This window comes from Lucilia sericata, unplaced genomic scaffold, assembly GCF_015586225.1.
Source record: "Lucilia sericata isolate MDLA Ls3-8-SP2 unplaced genomic scaffold, ASM1558622v1 Contig000527F_arrow, whole genome shotgun sequence".
Classification (NCBI taxonomy): domain Eukaryota; kingdom Metazoa; phylum Arthropoda; class Insecta; order Diptera; family Calliphoridae; genus Lucilia; species Lucilia sericata.
Window position 1 is genome coordinate 120001 of NW_023994539.1, and position 18572 is coordinate 138572.

Here is an 18572-nt window from a genome sequence, read left to right on the forward strand (position 1 = left end):
GAGCAAATCCCCTGACAAACAACGGGAAATGTATAAGGATTTCACAAAACGAATAGAAATTATTATAAAAAATGAACCTAGCGATGACAAGGACTATATAAATCCCTCGCAAAAAAGTCAAGAGAAAACTTTAAATGAAGGAATAAAGAGCGTTAATGAAACTAAAGAATCATTAACGGACAAAGATCTTAAATTTAATGATCAAGATGTAAATAAAGAAAAAACCCAAAATAACAAAGAACCTGCAGCTGAAAACAATAAAGAAGGAAAAGAAACTTTATTGCATGTTCCAATTATATCAAATTTAAAAAAGGAACGTATACGTTCGGTCTCGGCCGATATAGAGAATATATTTGGGGATATAGACGGTCATGACGTATTGCAAGAAAAAATTAAAGAAATAAATCCTTTAATATATAAAGAAATTCATGTAAACAAAAATTTAAAACCACTTAATGGAGATGGCCAACAGAAAATGCTGACTAATGGTGATTTAGTAGTATTAACCGATGACGAAGATCTAGAGGTGGAAGAATTGGGTACCATTGTTCCCAATGCTGCGGAAAACAAAGATCAAGAAAAGAAATCTAATACTACTTTTGAAACGGTCACAAGTCCGAATGTTTTTAATAGTTCATTAGATAACTCAAAAGAGGAGGTAAACCTGGATGAGGAAGAAAAGAATGCTAATATTATTAAAGCCATTGATAATATTGATTTGGATGAATATACCAAATATGCACCAAACAGTGATGACGAAGACATAGAAGATCTAATGTTTTCCCAAGTACTCATAAACGATATGAAAGCAGAACTGCAAGATGATCTAGATAACGAAGACAATTTACCTTTACCCAATACAATGGATGATAATGCTGTCGCAACAAACAACGATGCTGGCGCAATATTGGCCATCAAACAAGAGCCAGGATTAGAAGTGTTCTCTGCCGTTCCCAAAGAACTAGAAAATTCCTGCTGGATTATAAGTGATGACGAAGATTATGACGAAGAATTGGAAACAAAAGTAAATGATTGGTCGAATAAAATATTCTCACAGAGTTTTAGTCTTTTGTCCCAAAACATGTCACAAGTCTATGACATAGATGAAATAGACAATAATGCTGAGGAAGATTATAATGATGATAATGACAATGAGGATGACAATATAAGTCTGTTAGAAGACGATATTGAGGGCATAGCAAATATGTACAACAACACAATTATTGATAAAGAAGAGACAGAAGTGGATTTAAAACTTAAAACTCTCAATGATGAATTGAAAAAAGCTAAAGAGCAGGCTTTTGAAGCTTTAAACCAGAAAAAAGAAGAAGAAGAAGATATCGCCGAAAAGTCGCCAAAAACTAGTGATAAGAAAGAAAAGAAATTGGAAAAAGTTGATATTAATTTAAAAACTGAAGAGAAAAATAAAGACATCGTAGAATGTAATAAAGAAGAAAGTCCAGTTAGGGAAATTACAGAAAGTACCAAGTTAACGGATTCCCCTTTAATACGTGTAAGACGTTTAAGTAAAACAAATCCTGTTATACAATCACCCTCCTCTTCGGAAGACGAATTTGAATTAGAAACTCCTAAGCTAAACAATAACTCAATAAAAATAATTGAGGCAGAAAAGCCCATAGTAAGACAGCCTCCGCCAGTAATAGAAGCTCCATCATTACCTAAACACAAAGGTAAACTTAGAGGAGTTTCAGCTGAAGTGCCTAAGAAACCATTGCCAAACTTTAAATCTAGCTCAGTTCAGAAAGCCGTGTCTTCGATAAAAGAAAAAATCCATCAGGAACGCTTGACCAAAGATTTGAAAAGAAAGTGGCTTGAAAAACCCAGTGTCGCTAAGAGACGCGATAAGGAACATAAAAAATTCATTAAGGAATGTCGCAAGGACAAACTCAAAGAATTAGCCGAACGCAAAAAGAGTCCTTCCAAAGTAAACCAAAAACGTAAACTAACCACAGACGACCATGAACATAAAGCAAAAGTAGCTAAAGTTAAGGTAACTACTCATAATAGAGGAGCTTTTCTAATAAACAATGACCCAATAACTCCACCACCGCCGCCACTAGCTCATGGTCACAAACCCGAGCCAATTAATCAATTTAAAATACCCAAAGTTCCAAAGAAAACTGAAGAACCCAAAAAGCCTCAAACAGTGGAGAGTAATAAACATAATCCTCTAACTCGATCACTCAGTGTTGATGGTTTTGAGACATTTTCACAACAAATTGCTATGCCTGATGTCCTGTTGCTCAAGCGGCCAAGCTCAGACCCTAAAAAATGTGATAGGCCATCAGTTACAAGCAATAAAACTCATAATCCACCACCACCTAGAAGGCACTCAACAAATGAGCCACCCAAACGTCCATCGCAACCAAATGGCAATCGCAGAGCTACTCCACCACCGCCTGCTAGTCCCATTTGTAAAGAAGCAATAGCTGCTCGAGCCGTTAGGACAACTAATAAGATAACATTTGCATCAATGGAAAAGAACATAGTGGAAAGTGAGGAAAATAAACGTAAATTAAGTGTATTAAGTTCAAACAACACCTCAGCTGCGAACTCCATTACCACAACGCCATTGACACCAAACAATACTGTTACACAGCCTTCAAACTTAAAAAAGTTCATAACGCCAACATCGTGTCATAAAAAGAAAACTGTACGCTTTAATGATACACCCGTTATACACTATATTGAACGTATTACGGGCGCCTGTAAGAAAATCAATAACAAAGATATTATGCCCATGACCACATATAAAGATCGTCGCCATTTAATTAGAACCGTCCATCCAATTGTCGATCATACGGATACTATTATTTCGAAAATTCTCAACTGGAGTAATGAATGGTTGATAAAACGCAATGCCGCTGCCGATGCTGCTGGCGATGTTATTTACCCCATGCCCACACATTTCACTTCATTTGAACAATATAAAAGGTAAGTTATTTACTAGAATGACTATAGACTAGGCTATAGACTAGACGATGGACTGGACTATAGACTAGACTATAGACTAGACAATAGACTAGACTAGACTGTAGACTAGACTATAGACTAGACTATAGACTAGACTATAGACTAGACTATAGACAGACTATAGACTAGACTATAGACTAGACTATAGACTAGACTATGACTAGACTTAGACTAGCCTATAGACTAGGACTATAGGACTAGACTATAGACTAGACTATAGACTAGACTATAGACTAGATTATAGACTAGACTATAAACTAGACTACAGACTAGACTATAGACTAGACTTTAGACTAGACTATAGACTAGACTATAGACTAGACTATAGACTAGACTATAGACTAGACTATAGACTAGACTATAGACTAGACTATAGACTAGACTATAGACTAGACTATAGACTAGACTATAGACTAGACTATAGACTAGACTATAGACTAGACTATAGACTAGACTATAGACTAGACTATAGACTAGGACTATAGACTAGACTATAGACTAGACTATAGACTAGACTATAGACTAGACTATAGACTAGACTATAGACTAGACTATAGACTAGACTATAGACTAGACTATAGACTAGGACTATAGACTAGACTATAGACTAGACTATAGACTAGACTATAGACTAGACTATAGACTAGCCTATAGACTAGACTATAGACTAGACTATAGGACTGAATAGACTAGACTATAGACTAGACTATAGACTAGACTATAGACTAGACTATAGACTAGACTATAGACTAGACTATAGACTAGACTATAGACTAGACTATAGACTAGACTATAGACTAGACTATAGACTAGACTATAGACTAGACTATAGACTAGACTATAGACTAGACTATAGACTAGACTATAGACTAGACTATAGACTAGACTATAGACTAGACTATAGACTAGACTATAGACTAGACTATAGACTAGACTATAGACTAGACTATAGACTAGACTATAGACTAGACTATAGACTAGACTATAGACTAGACTATAGACTAGACTATAGACTAGACTATAGACTAGACTATAGACTAGACTATAGACTAGACTATAGACTAGACTATAGACTAGACTATAGACTAGACTATAGACTAGACTATAGACTAGACTATAGACTAGACTATAGACTAGACTATAGACTAGACTATAGACTAGACTATAGACTAGACTATAGACTAGACTATAGACTAGACTATAGACTAGACTATAGACTAGACTATAGACTAGACTATAGACTAGACTATAGACTAGACTATAGACTAGACTATAGACATGACTAGACTATAGAACTAGAACTATAGTAGCTAGACTAGAGATATAGACTATAGACTTAGACCTAGATAGACTAAGACTATAGACTAGACTATAGAACTAGACTATAGACTAGACTATAGACTAGACTATAGACTAGGACTATAGACTAGACTATCAGACTGAGACTATAGCACGAGACTAATAGACTAGACTATATGAATAGACTATAGAGTAAGTAGACTATAGACTAGACTATAGACTAGACTATAGAGTAGACTATAGACTAGACGATAGACCTAGACTATAGACTAGACCTATAGACTAGACTATAGACTAGAACTAATAGACTAGACTATAGACTAGAACTATAGAGTAGACTAATAGACTAGAACTATAGACTAGACCTATAGATATGACTATAAGACTATACTATAGACTAGAACTATAGACTAGACTATAGACTAGACTATAAGACTAGACTAATAGACTAGACTATAGAGTAGACTATAGACTAGACTATAGACTAGACTATAGAGTAGACTATAGACTAGACTATAGACTAGACTATAGACTAGACTATAGACTAGACTATAGACTAGACTATAGACTAGACTTTAGAATAAACTGTAGCGTAGACTGTAAAGTAGATAGTTGCGTAAACTATATATTTTACTATAGAATATGGAATACATAAAAACACTTGTTTTCTTTTATCTCACCATAAACTCCGGCCGCCTTTTAATTTATATATTTCTTTTCCTATCCCAATACATTTTCAGCATTATATTTCCACTTATGAAACTCGAATTTGTAAGCACACTCGAACGTGAATACAATTTTACACAAAAGGTTAAAAATTTCAAAGTATCCCTCGAGTATGCCACCCATAATAGTGATCGTATAATGTTGGTAACAAAACGTAAATATATAAAACAAAATCTATAATTTAATTTCTGTATTAAACTAAATATTTATTTAAATTTCTAGTATTAAATACTCAAAATAAAGAGTTAAACGATAGCAGTCTCTATGATTTAGTTCTCCTGGAACCGGACCAAAAAGGACCACAGATATTTGCCTATGTTGTAGCTAATCGTAAAGGGGCTGGTAAGTTCTGGATAGTTGCATATGAACATACATATAAATTTTGCTAATTGAAATAATTATCGTTTAGGTACCTATATAACGATTGTCTACGAGATTATTGCAAAAAATTTCACTTTAGAATATTTTAAAGCCATTAAAGAATTCCATGTACGTCCTGTTATGGATAAAGTACGTGTACATTTTGGTGCATTTAACGCGGTCTATCAATTGCAGTCGACTCCGCTTTTTCAGAAACTTGTAAATCCTTTGGAATTACTAAAATGTAGACCACCACCTAAAAAGAAAGTACAATATCGTGGTTGTGATCCGTTAAATGACAAACAACGACAAGTTTTGCTAAATACCTACATGAAAATTATTGATGAAACTACACCGAATGTAACCTTAATACAAGGCCCACCCGGTACGGGTAAAAGCTGTGTTATAACCAATCTTGCTCTACAAACACTATACGGTGACGAAGTACGTTATTTGGATAAGAAAATCTTAATATGTGCCCAAAGTAATGCCGCTGTAGATGTTATAGCTGGAAAACTATATGACATTAGCATGAGAATGCGTCCCGAAAAGAGATTTCGTTTAATACGTTATGGCATGCTAAATAAAATGCATCCAAGTGTTATGCCCATAGCATTGCAGAAAGTTGTCGAACATGATCAGCTGAAGAAACTGCAGGCCAAAAATAAAAATATACAATTGGAAAATAAGGAAATCTTAAAAATCAAGTAAGCGCGTAAAGAAAAACAATTTGTATAAATCATAAATTTATTTTAAATTATTTTCAGATATTACAATTTGAGGCTCAAGTAGCTGAAATGTCTATGCGTAATATAAAGGGCACTGTGGAGGAGGATATTTTAATAGAGAAAAAACGTCAATTGCAGTTAATGCGTAATATTTTAAATGAAAGTATGCGACCAGAAGATGAACGCAGTTTATTCACCTGGTATTTGAGTAATGCAAATATTGTTTGTGCTACTCTGTCGAGTTGTGTTAACTTATCGCAGTGAGTATTTGTGTTTTTTTATGAGAAATATTATTGAAAGAATTTTCAATACAAAAGTCTCTCATGTGCAGGTTTTCTAGAGTAAATTCTTTGAAGAATGAGTTTTCTAGAGAAAAGCCTTTTTTTAGACAAGATTGTAGACTAGACAATAGACTAGACAAACGACTAGATACTATACTAGACTTTAGACTAGACTATAGACTAGACTATAGACTAGACTATAGACTAGACTATAGACTAGACTATAGACTAGACTATAGACTAGACTATAGACTAGACTATAGACTTGACTATAGAGTAGACTATAAACTAGACTATAGACTAGACTTTAGACTAGACTATAGACTAGACTATAGACTAGACTTTAGACTAGACTATAGACTAGACTATAGACTAGACTATAGACTAGACTATAGACTAGACTATTAGACTAGACTTAGACTAGACTATAGACTAGACTAGACTAGACTATAGACTAGACTATAGACTAGACTATAGACTAGACTATAGACTAGACTATAGACTAGACTATAGACTAGACTATAGACTAGACTATAGACTAGACTATAGACTAGACTATAGACTAGACTATAGACTAGACTATAGACTAGACTATAGACTAGACTATAGACTAGACTATAGACTAGACTATAGACTAGACTATAGACTAGACTATAAGACTAGACTATAGACTAGACTATAGACTAGCTATAGACTAGACTATAGACTAGACTATAGACTAGACTATAGACTAGACTATAGACTAGACTATAGACTAGACTATAGACTAGACTATAGACTAGACTATAGACTAGACTATAGACTAGACTATAGACTAGACTATAGACTAGACTATAGACTAGACTATAGACTAGACTATAGACTAGACTATAGACTAGACTATAGCTAGACTATAGACTAGACTATAGACTAGACTATAGACTAGACTATAGACTGACTATAGACTAACTATGACTAGACTATAGACTAGACTATAGACTAGACTATAGACTAGACGATAGACTAGACTATAGACTAGGACTATAGACTAGACTATAGACTAGGACTATAGACTAGACTATAGACTAGACTATAGACTAGACTATAGACTAGACTATAGACTAGACTATAGACTAGACTATAGACTAGACTATAGACTAGACCTATAGACTAGACTTATAGACTAGCTATTAGACTAGACTATGACTAGACATAGACTAGACTATAGACTAGACTATAGACTAGACTATAGCCTGACTATAGACTACTATAGACTAGACTATAGACTAGACTAGGACTATAGACTAGACTATAGACTAGACTATAGACTAGACTATAGACTAGACTATAGACTAGACTTATAGAATAGACTATAGACTAGACTATAGACTAGACTATAGACTAGACTATAGACTAGACTATAGACTAGACTATAGACTAGACTATAGACTAGACTATGGACTAGACTATAGACTAGACTATAGACTAGACTATAGACTAGACTAGACTATAGACTAGACTATAGACTAGACTAGACTATAGACTAGACTATAGACTAGACTATAGACTAGACTATAGACTAGACTATAGACTACACTATAGACTAGACTATAGACTAGACTATAGACTAGACTATAGACTAGACTATAGACTAGACTATAGACTAGACTATAGACTAGACTATAGACTAGACTATAGACTAGACTATAGACTAGACTATAGACTAGACTATAGACTAGACTATAGACTAGACTATAGACTAGACTAGACTATAGGCTAGACTATAGACTAGACTATAGACTAGACTATAGACTAGACTATAGACTAGACTATAGACTAGACTATAGACTAGACTATAGACTAGACTGTAGACTAGACTATAGACTAGACTATAGACTAGACTATAGACTAGACTATAGACTAGACTATAGACTAGACTATAGACTAGGACTATAGACTAGACTATAGACTAGACTATAGACTAGACTATAGACTAGACTATAGACTAGACTATAGACTAGACTATAGACTAGACTATAGACTAGACTATAGACTAGACTATAGACTAGACTATAGACTAGACTATAGACTAGACTATAGACTAGACTAGACTATAGACTAGACTAGACTATAGACTAGACTATAGACTAGACTATAGACTAGACTATAGACTAGACTATAGACTAGACTATAGACTAGACTATAGACTAGACTATAGACTAGATTATAGACATAGACTAGACTAGACTATAGACTAGATTATAGACTAGACTAATGAAATTAAATTTTATAAATATCTTTTAGATTCATAAATTTCTTCGATATTTGCATAATTGATGAAGCAACACAATGCACTGAAACCTTGGACTCTTTTGCCTTTGAAATTTGGCATTAACTCATTAGTGTTAGTGGGGGATACCCAACAGTTACCAGCTACAGTATTATCAAAGGTACGACTTACAAATAAAAGCAAACTGAATGTGTTCATCTAAATTCTTTCAAACTTTTAGAAAGCCAATGAATTAGGTCTAGGCACTTCAATGTTTACACGCATTCAACATTGTCTGGATAATATACCCAGTGCGAGTGCAAAGGTTGCTAATCAGCCCGTAACTACACCCAATAATATAATTTGTAGTTTACAAACACAATATCGTATGCATCCGGAAATTTGCCGTTGGCCAAATCAATATTTCTATCGAAATGAATTGATAAATGGAAAATCAACAATAGATATTACGAAAACGCCACTCGTACCGTTTAGCATTTTAAATTTAGCCTATACACAGCATAACTCTTCCAGCAATGGTAAAATTACTAATAATTTAGAGGCGGAATTTGTAGCTAAACTTTTAAAGGCTTTAGATGGTTTTATACCAAATAAATATAATAGTTATGGTGTTATAACACCGTATGCACATCATCGTGCCACTTTAGAATCATCTATAAGGTAAGTTTTTAAACTTTACTATAATCAGTCGTAGTTCTATTTAAGGAATCTAATATAATTTTATATTTTTATCAATTGCAGAGCATTGGGTTTAACAAACATAATGGTGAATACCATTGACTCGTATCAGGGTTTGGAGAAAGATGTTATTATTATATCAAATGCCCGTACACATGGCATTGGCTTTCTCTCTAATCCACAACGTTTAAATGTGGCCTTAACACGCTCCAAAAAATGTCTTATTTTATGTGGAAATTTTAAAAATCTGGAGGTAATTCTTTTTTAATCTAATCAATAATTATTTTTATTTATTAAATATTCTATATCTTTATAATAGACTGTACCTGCTTGGCGTTGCCTGTTGGAAAGTGCCCGTGAACGTAAGTTGTATCATGAAATCAGTGCAAATTGTATAGCGGACATACAAACAAATGTTATTGATAAAATTAAGTTAAAAAATCAAAATCATTGATTTTTGATAGGAGTTATACGTATATATATTATTATTATTATAAAATTAAATCTTCTACAAACTATGCTTCCTCAGGGGCTTGAAATTTTCAATTAAAATTGAGAATTTGAAAAATTTATATTATTTTTTACAGTGTAAACATACGTTTCCCAAGTATAGTACACAATTCAAATTTTTGCTTTTTAATACTTATTGGTTTAAAGTCCTTCCCAAAATTAGTTTTTTTTTAATATTGAACTATTTTTATACATACATTATTACATTAAGATTTTTGTGATAATATTAAACTCATAAGAAATGAATTATTATTTTTTTGTTTTGTTTTAAATTTCGGAACGATCCAAACATTTTATACTTTAAGTATGAGGTTATTTCTTTTTAAATTAATTAAATTACTCCAAATTGAAAAATAACAGAAATTTTTCGATAAAATATGATTTTAGTTTATTAAATTTAAGATTTATATTCACGATTTTAAGTATTTAAAATAGGTATAAAAGTAAGTTTTCTAAAAGGTTCTGGAAATTAGTATATCGATTAAAATAACTACAAAATGTAAATTACAAATTTGTACATTTAAAATGCTTATGATCGTGAAAAAGTTCAGTTTTTGTTTAAAAGTATTTTGCTATTTTTTAATAAAACTATTAAAATTAACAAAATATCTTAAATAATTTGGGATAGAATTTAAAAATTTAGCTACCACTAAGTGATTTGTCCATAAATATACTGGACAAAGAGAAATAGTAATTTTTTTGGTTGGGTGTTAAAAGATGTGTTCGTGTGTGATCTTAAGAATTGAATATAGAGTAGACTATAGAAGAGAATATAGACTACATATACTATAGACTAGACAATTGCCTAGACTACAGACTAGACTATAACTAGACCATAGAATAGACTTTACTATCGACTACTCTTTATTCTATAGAGACGACAACAGACCAGTGTACACTGGTCTAGACTGGACTACATAAAGACTATCGGCACTGAACATCATGATTAGGGTTCTATAGTTGAAACGAAAAGTCGACTTTTCGACTTTTTGCATTAGTTAAAAGTCGACCTTTCGACTTTTTCCATTTTATGAAAAGTCGATTTTTCGACTTTTCGACCTTTTTCATTTATTTAAAAGTCGACTTTTAGACTTTTCGACTTTTAGTATTATATAAATGGTCGACTTTTCGACTTTTTCCGACTTTTCGACTTTTTTCGACTTTTTCCGACTTTTTCGACTTTTTCGACTTTTTCCGACTTTTTTCGACTTTTTCCGACTTTTTCCGACTTTTCGATTTTTTACGACTTTTTGACTATTTTCGACTTATTTCGACTTTTTTTCGACTATTTTTTACTTTTTTTGAGTTTTTCCGACTATTTTAGAGTTTTTGACCTCTTTTCCACTTTTTTAAAATTTTCGACTATTTTCGACTTTTCGACTTTTTCCGACTTTTCGACTTTTTTCGACTTATCGACTTTTTTTCGACTTTTTTCGACTTTTCGACTTTCTTCGACTTTTTTCGACTTATCGACTTTTTTCGACTTTTCTACTTTCCGATTTTTCGACTTTTTTCGACTTTTATTTACAAAGACGACTTTTTTCATAGACGATAGTCGAGTTATGGACTTTTTGGAACAAATAGTCGACTTCGACTTTTCGACTTTTTCGACAAAAGGTCGATTGTTCGATTATTCGAAAGTCGATTTATAGAACCCTAATCATGATTTTACCTACTGGGGAAAACTGAAATAAATTTGGCAAGTCCTACAGATTTAACAAAAGTTGGCAACACTTACGTCAACAACTGGCCAAATGTAAACAAACAATAATATTTCCATCATAAAAAAATATAGACAAAATTTAATTATTATTTATTAATTATAAAATGGAAGTTGACGATGATATGTTAGATATACTTTCAATGGTTACCATGCTCAAGGAGGCACGTGACTGTCTCAATGAAATGGCCGGTCGTCGTTACTGGGTGAAGCCAGAATATCAAGATCGTGATACAAAAGGATTTTTTGCTGTACACTTTAATAGAATCTATAAGAGGAATACAGCACATTTTAAACAGATTACCGGCATGAGCCAGGAAACGTTTGATATACTGTTCGGTTTTCTAGAAGAGGCTTTAACGAAAAACTCAAATCGTCCCTCTATAACGCCAAAGTGTCGTCTGTTTCTAACACTAACGTAAGTGTTTTTTCATCAATTCTAAAAAAAGTGAAATATAAAAAACTTAACTATTCCTAAAGTTACCTGTCTCAAGGTGGTAACCGACAAATGCTTAGCGAAAAATTTAAAATGGGTTTTGACCACTGTTAAGCGTATTATAACGGATACCTGCGATATTATATGGAAAACATTGCGCTCTGTTTATGTCTGTCCTCCAATGGGTTACGAATGCTTACGTATGGCTGATGAATTTTGGGAGGCATGGAATTTGCCACATTGTGTTGGAGCTATCGATGCAAAACTTATTAGTTTAACAAGCAGACCAAAACCATACTGCGATTAGCAAAAAATTAAAAGCAAACAATCTCTTGTTCTGCTAGCAGTCTGTGACGCCAATCAAGTTTTCACTAACATAGACATTGGTGTTTATAACAAAGAAACTGATGCTACAACTTGGAATTTAGAGTTTTATAAAGAGTTAATTAGTGGAAAATTGAACTTACCCAATAAGGAACTGCTACCAAATTCTGATATAAATTGTCCCTATTATATGATAGGACACTCATCATTTCCCCTTAAAACTTATCTAATGAGACCTTATGCTGGTAAGTTGAGGGATACATCCAAACAAAATTAATATTTTCTTTGCTTTTAAATTCTAAATAGGAACTCAACTAACACCAGACAGCGTAATTTTTAATCAACATTTGGAAAAAGCCCAGAGTGTTGCCGAAAATGCTTTTGGCGTTTTAATCGCTCATTGGAAGATATTGCAGTCTCCTCTGCACATGAGTCCGAAGACCGCCGAACTAATCGTTAAGGCTACAGTTTTATTGCATAATTTTCTTAAGACTCACGACGAAACATATTCTCCTCCCGGTTATGTTGATGCCTTTGAAGGTGAAGATATAATAGAGGGTGTATGGCGTCAACAAGTTAAAAAACCTTTACAAAGTATTGGTCGCATAGGATCGAATAATGCCAAACAGAAAGCTTTCGATACCAGGGATAATCTAAAGTACTATCTAAATGCAGTTCAGCAGCTAATAGATAATAATTCAGATTTTGTAATGAATGATGAAATGAATTGAATAAGTTTTTTGTTTTCGATACCCTTCATCTTCGAAATATACATACTTATGTACATATTCTGAATTCGTACTTGCTATCTGTCGTTTTGTATTGTCCATACGTTTTTAGTAAAAATAAAATAAAAGATTTAAAAATAATTTTTAAAAAATATATTTTTTATTAAAATACACTATGATGAAGCGTATAGATAGTGACATAGCCGACTGCAACAATCGGCCAAGGGCTGTGAACCCCAGCAACAACAATACAATCTTAAATTAAAGAGGATCCTTAAATAATTTCCTTTTTTTTCCAAAACTTTTTAGTTAAAATTACGATTTTTATATTTCAGACTAATTTCTTTACATATGAACAAGCCTATGTTTTCTAACTTATTCCAAAGGATTTACATGTACCATATTCAAAATACGTATTTTTAAATCATCCTGCTCTTCCTCGGGAAGTTTTAGTAAATAACCATCCAATACTTTTAAAAAATCTTCATTACGACTCTTTTTATATGATTGTTTTTTACTTTCGATTAAATCGGTAACCGCCGAACACAGTTTCTCAAAACGTTCTTGAGCATTTTCTTGCATTTTTTGACGTTTCTTTGGTGGGGTATCCGGTCTAGGAGGTGGTGTCTCAACGCGGCCCACCTGCTGCAACATGGGTAGTATGTCCTCCTCATCGCATTCATTTTCATAATTTACAACCGGATCGGGTCGTTTAATCTCTATTTGAAATTCACCCGGTTTTGAGTCTTTAACTATTTCGGAAAAAATAAATTCACCCGGATCTTGAGCATCCGCCTCAGCGGTATGATCCAAATAAGAAAGTCGTCTAAAATACAAAAATCCATGTAAATGACTTGCATATTTACAATTTGCTTGTAAAACTTTTTATACCTTTTTGGTTTAACATGCTGTTCAATAAATGACAACTGTTTCATATAACGCCAAGTTGGTCTGCCCACTGAATCCGGATCTTTGGCTTTTGCTATTTCACGCACATAACGATCGCGCAGAGAACGCCAACGTGCCATACATTGTTTTACTATGCAAAGTAGTTAACGCATATAAACACCTACTTAAATACATGTAATTTTATTAACACTTACCACTTACTCCTACCACTTGAGAAACTGATTTCCAGGCTTTTTCTCTTGCCAATTTATTGCGATACATCAACGATTGTTTGTCAAATATAAAGGGCCTTTTACGTATGGCCTCTATCAATCTTTCTTCCATGATATTGTTGGGTTTATTTTAATAATATAAATTCGTTTTTTTATTTGTAGTATATTTCTTTAGTACCCATAAAATACTTTCTTTGCGTAAAAGAATTTAGCGTCGTAGAAAAGCTGTATGCGAAAGATTTGTTCCAATCAATACGTTGGCAACGCTTACTCCATTTTAGCTGTCAACGTACTTTGACGCTTGAAATAAAAAACAAACTTAAAAGATGGCCAGATTGTTTCTTTTTGTTTGCAAGCATTACATTGGCTATTTAACGATTGGGCAACATTGTTATTAAATGTTATGCGTTAATTTAAAACTGAGAGGTTCGTAGTAATAGCCTAGAATATTTATAAAAATTTTAAATAAATATGAAATAATTTTCTATTGAGATGCTTGTCTTAACCCTTTGAGAAGTATTAAAACAAAGTATTTTTTGTTATTTTACATTTAAATAATTTATTTATAGACTTCACTGTTTTTATGTATACATACATACATATTTAAATTACACAAAAAGTTGTTTCTTATTTCGTCATTTAAAATAATATATCTTGATAAAATATATCCATACGTTTTATATATAAATTTAATCCTTTTTTATTCCCTTTATTTGCTTTTTTTTTTTGTTTAGCTCAATGTTTATTCTCAACAAATTTATAAATTCAAATTACAAATCTCAATCATAAATTATGCTATATTTAATTATTTATTATTAGTTTTAATTTTTAATCATTTTATTCTATTCTTTTCGATTTCAACATTATAGACTATAGGACTAATAATGAGATATATGTAATTTATAACCACATGTATTTAGAAGATTTAGGGGGGATGGTGTGTAGTAGTTTAGAGAAGAACAAGTATGTGTTTTAAAATTTAATTTTTTAAAGTGTATTATAGTTTTGAAAAACAATTACCGTCATTAAGATAATTTTTCAGTTAAGTTTTAACACTTTTATGTTTAATAACAATTTTTAAAAACTGCTTAATATGCAAATTTCTACTTTTTATTATTTGCATTAGATTTATTTTTATAAAAAAATATATATATTTTTATTCTATTTCAAATTCTAAAATAAAAAAACTGTATTGCACTTTAAAATAAAATATGTTTCTTTCTATTTATGAAAAATAAATATTGCTCAATATTTTTAATACATATTACCTTTATATAAATAGAAATTTGTGTCAAAACATAAAAAATTTTATTTAGACATAAATTTCTATAGAAATTTATGTCACGACATAAATGTCTATAGAAAAAAAAGGTTTGTATCAACACATACAAAATTCTACGGAAATGTTTGTCAAGATGTAAATTCCTATAGAGATGTATCGTAAGTGATCAATTTTTTATGTCAAGACATAAATTTCTATACAAATTTGTTTCAAGACTTGAATTTTTAAAGAAATTTGTCTCAAGATATACATTTCTATACAAATTTTTATCAAGGCATAAATTTCTATAAAAGTTTATTTCAACACATACAAAATTCTACAGAAATTGTTTGTCAAGACATGAAATTTATGTCAATACATAAATTTCTGTAAAAATATATGTCAAGACATTAAAATATCCATATACATTTCTGTTAATACAAAAATTTGTCTTTAGACATTTCTTTACAAATTTATTTCAAGACAAGAATTTCTAAAGAATTTGGTGTCTAGACATACAATTCTATAGGAATTTATGTCACGACATATATTTCTATAAAATTTTAGGTCAAAATGTACAAGTTTCTATAGAATTTTTTGTCAAGATATATATTACTATAAAATCTATCTAAAGACATCAAGACTTAAATTTCTAGACATTTATGTTAAGACATAAAACATTCAATTGAAAATTTTGCAAAGACATCACAAATTTATATCAAATGTCTATAGAAGTTTTTGTCAAGAGAAAAAAAATTGTATAAAGACATACAAATTTCCATAAAAGTTTGCGTCAAAACCTACAAATTTATATAGATAATCTTGTCAAGATATATTTTTATAGAAATTTATCGTATGACAAAAATTTCTATAGAAATACATCTTAAGACATAGATTTCTATATCTTCACTTTTTAAATTCTATCAATTTGTTTTGTTTGAAAAGTTTTGTAATTTTTAAAAGTAGTAATATTTAAACCGATTCTTAAATATGTATTTAAAAATAATAATAACAATTTAAAGGTTTTACAAAATCCCTTAAATATTAAAAACTTTATAAATTTAGTAAAAACAAAAAAACTTAAAACAAAAGAAATATATTTCAGAAATCAGTGAAATTTTTAATTAATTTAAATCATATTATTATTTATTTGGTACATAAAGCCTTAAAATTGTTATTATTTCAAGCATTATAATTTCTTAATTAACTTATTGTAATAAAACTTAAAAAAATTTATATTTTTTGTTTAATATTTATTTAAATATTTCGTTTATGTAAACAAAAAATTTGAATGTAAATATTTAATTTTTATTAATTTAAATGGAATATGCTTTTTAATTTTTTGCTTTAAATAAAAAAAAAAAAAAAAAAAACTCAAAAGAGTTTTTCTTTTATTTTATGTTTATTTAATAAATAAATTCTATATTAAAATTCATTACAAAAAAATAAGTTTGACTCTCTTTATCTGACTTTGACTTTGTTTTCTTACTAAAGTGTTGTTTGCCAGGATGTTTAGTTTAGTTTGGTACATAAAAATTATGTAAATTATTTTTATTTAATAAATTACAACAAAATAATAATTGTAATATTAAAAATTAATAATTATTTTAATCTAAAACATTGATATTATGTAAAAGAGAACTATTTTAAAATTAACTAAAGCTAATAACTTCGGCTAGAATTGTATTAAATTATTATTTTTTAAAATTACTTTAAATATTACTCTTCATACAAAATCAAACAGCAAAAGAAAAAAATAAAATAAACAAAAAAAAAAAAAAAAAAACGCTCTGCATTCATACAATAAAATTCTTTGTAGTCGATTATTCTAAAGAACGAACGAGATATAGGATTAAAAAGGACGAGAGATAGGTATGTTTGTTAATATAGTTGTTATTCTTGTTGTTCACAAAAATCTCTTAATTTAACATGTCACCAAGTGATTCTTTAAGTGATTGAAAGATTTGCATTTGTTGTTCGGGTTTAAGATTGTAAATCTGAAAATGTAATGAAAAGAATTAATAAATATAAGTAAAATAAATTAAAATTACATAAACAAACAAGATTAAGATTATATTAAAGTCTCTAATTATTTTTAAATTAATATAATTTATGTCTTAACAAAAATTTCTAAAGAAATGTATGTCTTAACTTAAATTTGTATAACATTTTTATCATTATATGTGTTAAGAACATATAAAATAAAAAATCTTGATAAATATATGTCTTAACATAAAATTCTTTAGAAATTTATGTCAACATAAATTTATAAATTTAAAAAAAATATTGATGTTTTTACCCAAATTTATATAAAAATTTGTATCATAACAAATATTTCTTTAGAAATATATGTTTTAACACAAATGTTTACTTAAATTTATGTCTTAACAATACTTTTTTATTAGATATTTAAGACTTAACAGAAATGTCTAGAAATTTATTTCTTTACCAAAACTTCTTTGGAAATTTCTATAGAAACTTTTTTGAAGATATATGACTTAACACAAATATCTTTAGAAATTTCTTTAGCAATTTATTTCTTAACACAAATTTCTTCAGAAATGCAGTCCTAACCAAAATTTCTTCAGAAATGTATATCACAACACAAATTTTTGTAAAAATTTATGTCTAAACATAAACTTCTTTAGAGATTTATAATTTATAGAGATATTTATATCTTAACACAAATTTCTATAGAAATTTAAGACTTAACAAAAATGTCTTTATTAATTTTATATCTTAAACAATTTTTTTTGAAAATTATTTTAGAAATTTATGTTTAATGCAAATTTCTATAGAAATGAATGGCATAACACAAATTTCAATACAATTTTATGACTTAACAAAAATTTGTTTGCAAACATATAGCAAACTTCTTTAGAAATTTAGGTCTTAACTCAAATTCATTCAAAAATGTATGTATTGCGTCAAAACCAACAAATTTATATAGATAATCTTGTCAAGATATATTTTTATAGAAATTTATCGTATGACAAAAATTTCTATAGAAATACATCTTAAGATATAGATTTCTATATCTTCACTTTTTAAATTCTATCAATTTGTTTTGTTTGAAAAGTTTTGTAATTTTTAAAAGTAGTAATATTTAAACCGATTCTTAAATATGTATTTAAAAA

General features: G+C 30.1%; 3 protein-coding genes across 3 annotated transcripts in view; 2 read left to right on the plus strand and 1 right to left on the minus strand.

The window, feature by feature from the left end:
- The window catches only part of LOC119605859, a 10793-nt gene extending 603 nt beyond the window's left edge, over nt 1-10190 (plus strand). Inside the window, 11 exon segments of the mRNA XM_037959186.1 lie at nt 1-2955; nt 5034-5173; nt 5242-5361; nt 5429-6067; nt 6070-6086; nt 6147-6367; nt 8672-8726; nt 8728-8817; nt 8878-9317; nt 9399-9588; nt 9655-10190. The exon segment at nt 1-2955 is cut by the window's left edge and continues 603 nt beyond it. Coding sequence (XP_037815114.1) covers nt 1-2955; nt 5034-5173; nt 5242-5361; nt 5429-6067; nt 6070-6086; nt 6147-6367; nt 8672-8726; nt 8728-8817; nt 8878-9317; nt 9399-9588; nt 9655-9789 — 5002 coding nt within the window. The 3' untranslated portion in view covers nt 9790-10190.
- A 1406-nt stretch (nt 10191-11596) lies between these two features.
- On the plus strand, nt 11597-13205 carry LOC119605863. Its single transcript, XM_037959190.1, has 3 exons — nt 11597-11983; nt 12046-12570; nt 12632-13205. Exons 2-3 carry the CDS (start codon nt 12516-12518, stop codon nt 13054-13056), a joined length of 480 nt encoding a protein of 159 aa, XP_037815118.1. The 5' UTR covers nt 11597-11983; nt 12046-12515; the 3' UTR covers nt 13057-13205.
- LOC119605862 lies at nt 13192-14443 on the minus strand. Its single transcript, XM_037959189.1, has 3 exons — nt 14157-14443; nt 13945-14092; nt 13192-13879 (listed from the first exon to the last, which is right to left on the minus strand). Exons 1-3 carry the CDS (start codon nt 14284-14286, stop codon nt 13429-13431), a joined length of 729 nt encoding a protein of 242 aa, XP_037815117.1. The 5' UTR covers nt 14287-14443; the 3' UTR covers nt 13192-13428.
- Between the last annotated feature and the right edge of the window lie 4129 nt (nt 14444-18572).

Coding starts and splice junctions, on each gene's coding strand:
- LOC119605863 (XM_037959190.1), top strand. CDS start 12,516: ATGATAGGACACTCATCATTTCCCCTTAAAACTTATCTAATGAGACCT. Junction 12,571..12,631: donor TCTAATGAGACCTTATGCTG/GTAAGTTGAGGG, acceptor AATTCTAAATAG/GAACTCAACTAACACCAGAC.
- LOC119605862 (XM_037959189.1), bottom strand. CDS start 14,286: ATGGAAGAAAGATTGATAGAGGCCATACGTAAAAGGCCCTTTATATTT. Junction 14,093..14,156: donor TCAAGTGGTAGGAGTAAGTG/GTAAGTGTTAAT, acceptor TACTTTGCATAG/TAAAACAATGTATGGCACGT. Junction 13,880..13,944: donor CAGCATGTTAAACCAAAAAG/GTATAAAAAGTT, acceptor TTTGTATTTTAG/ACGACTTTCTTATTTGGATC.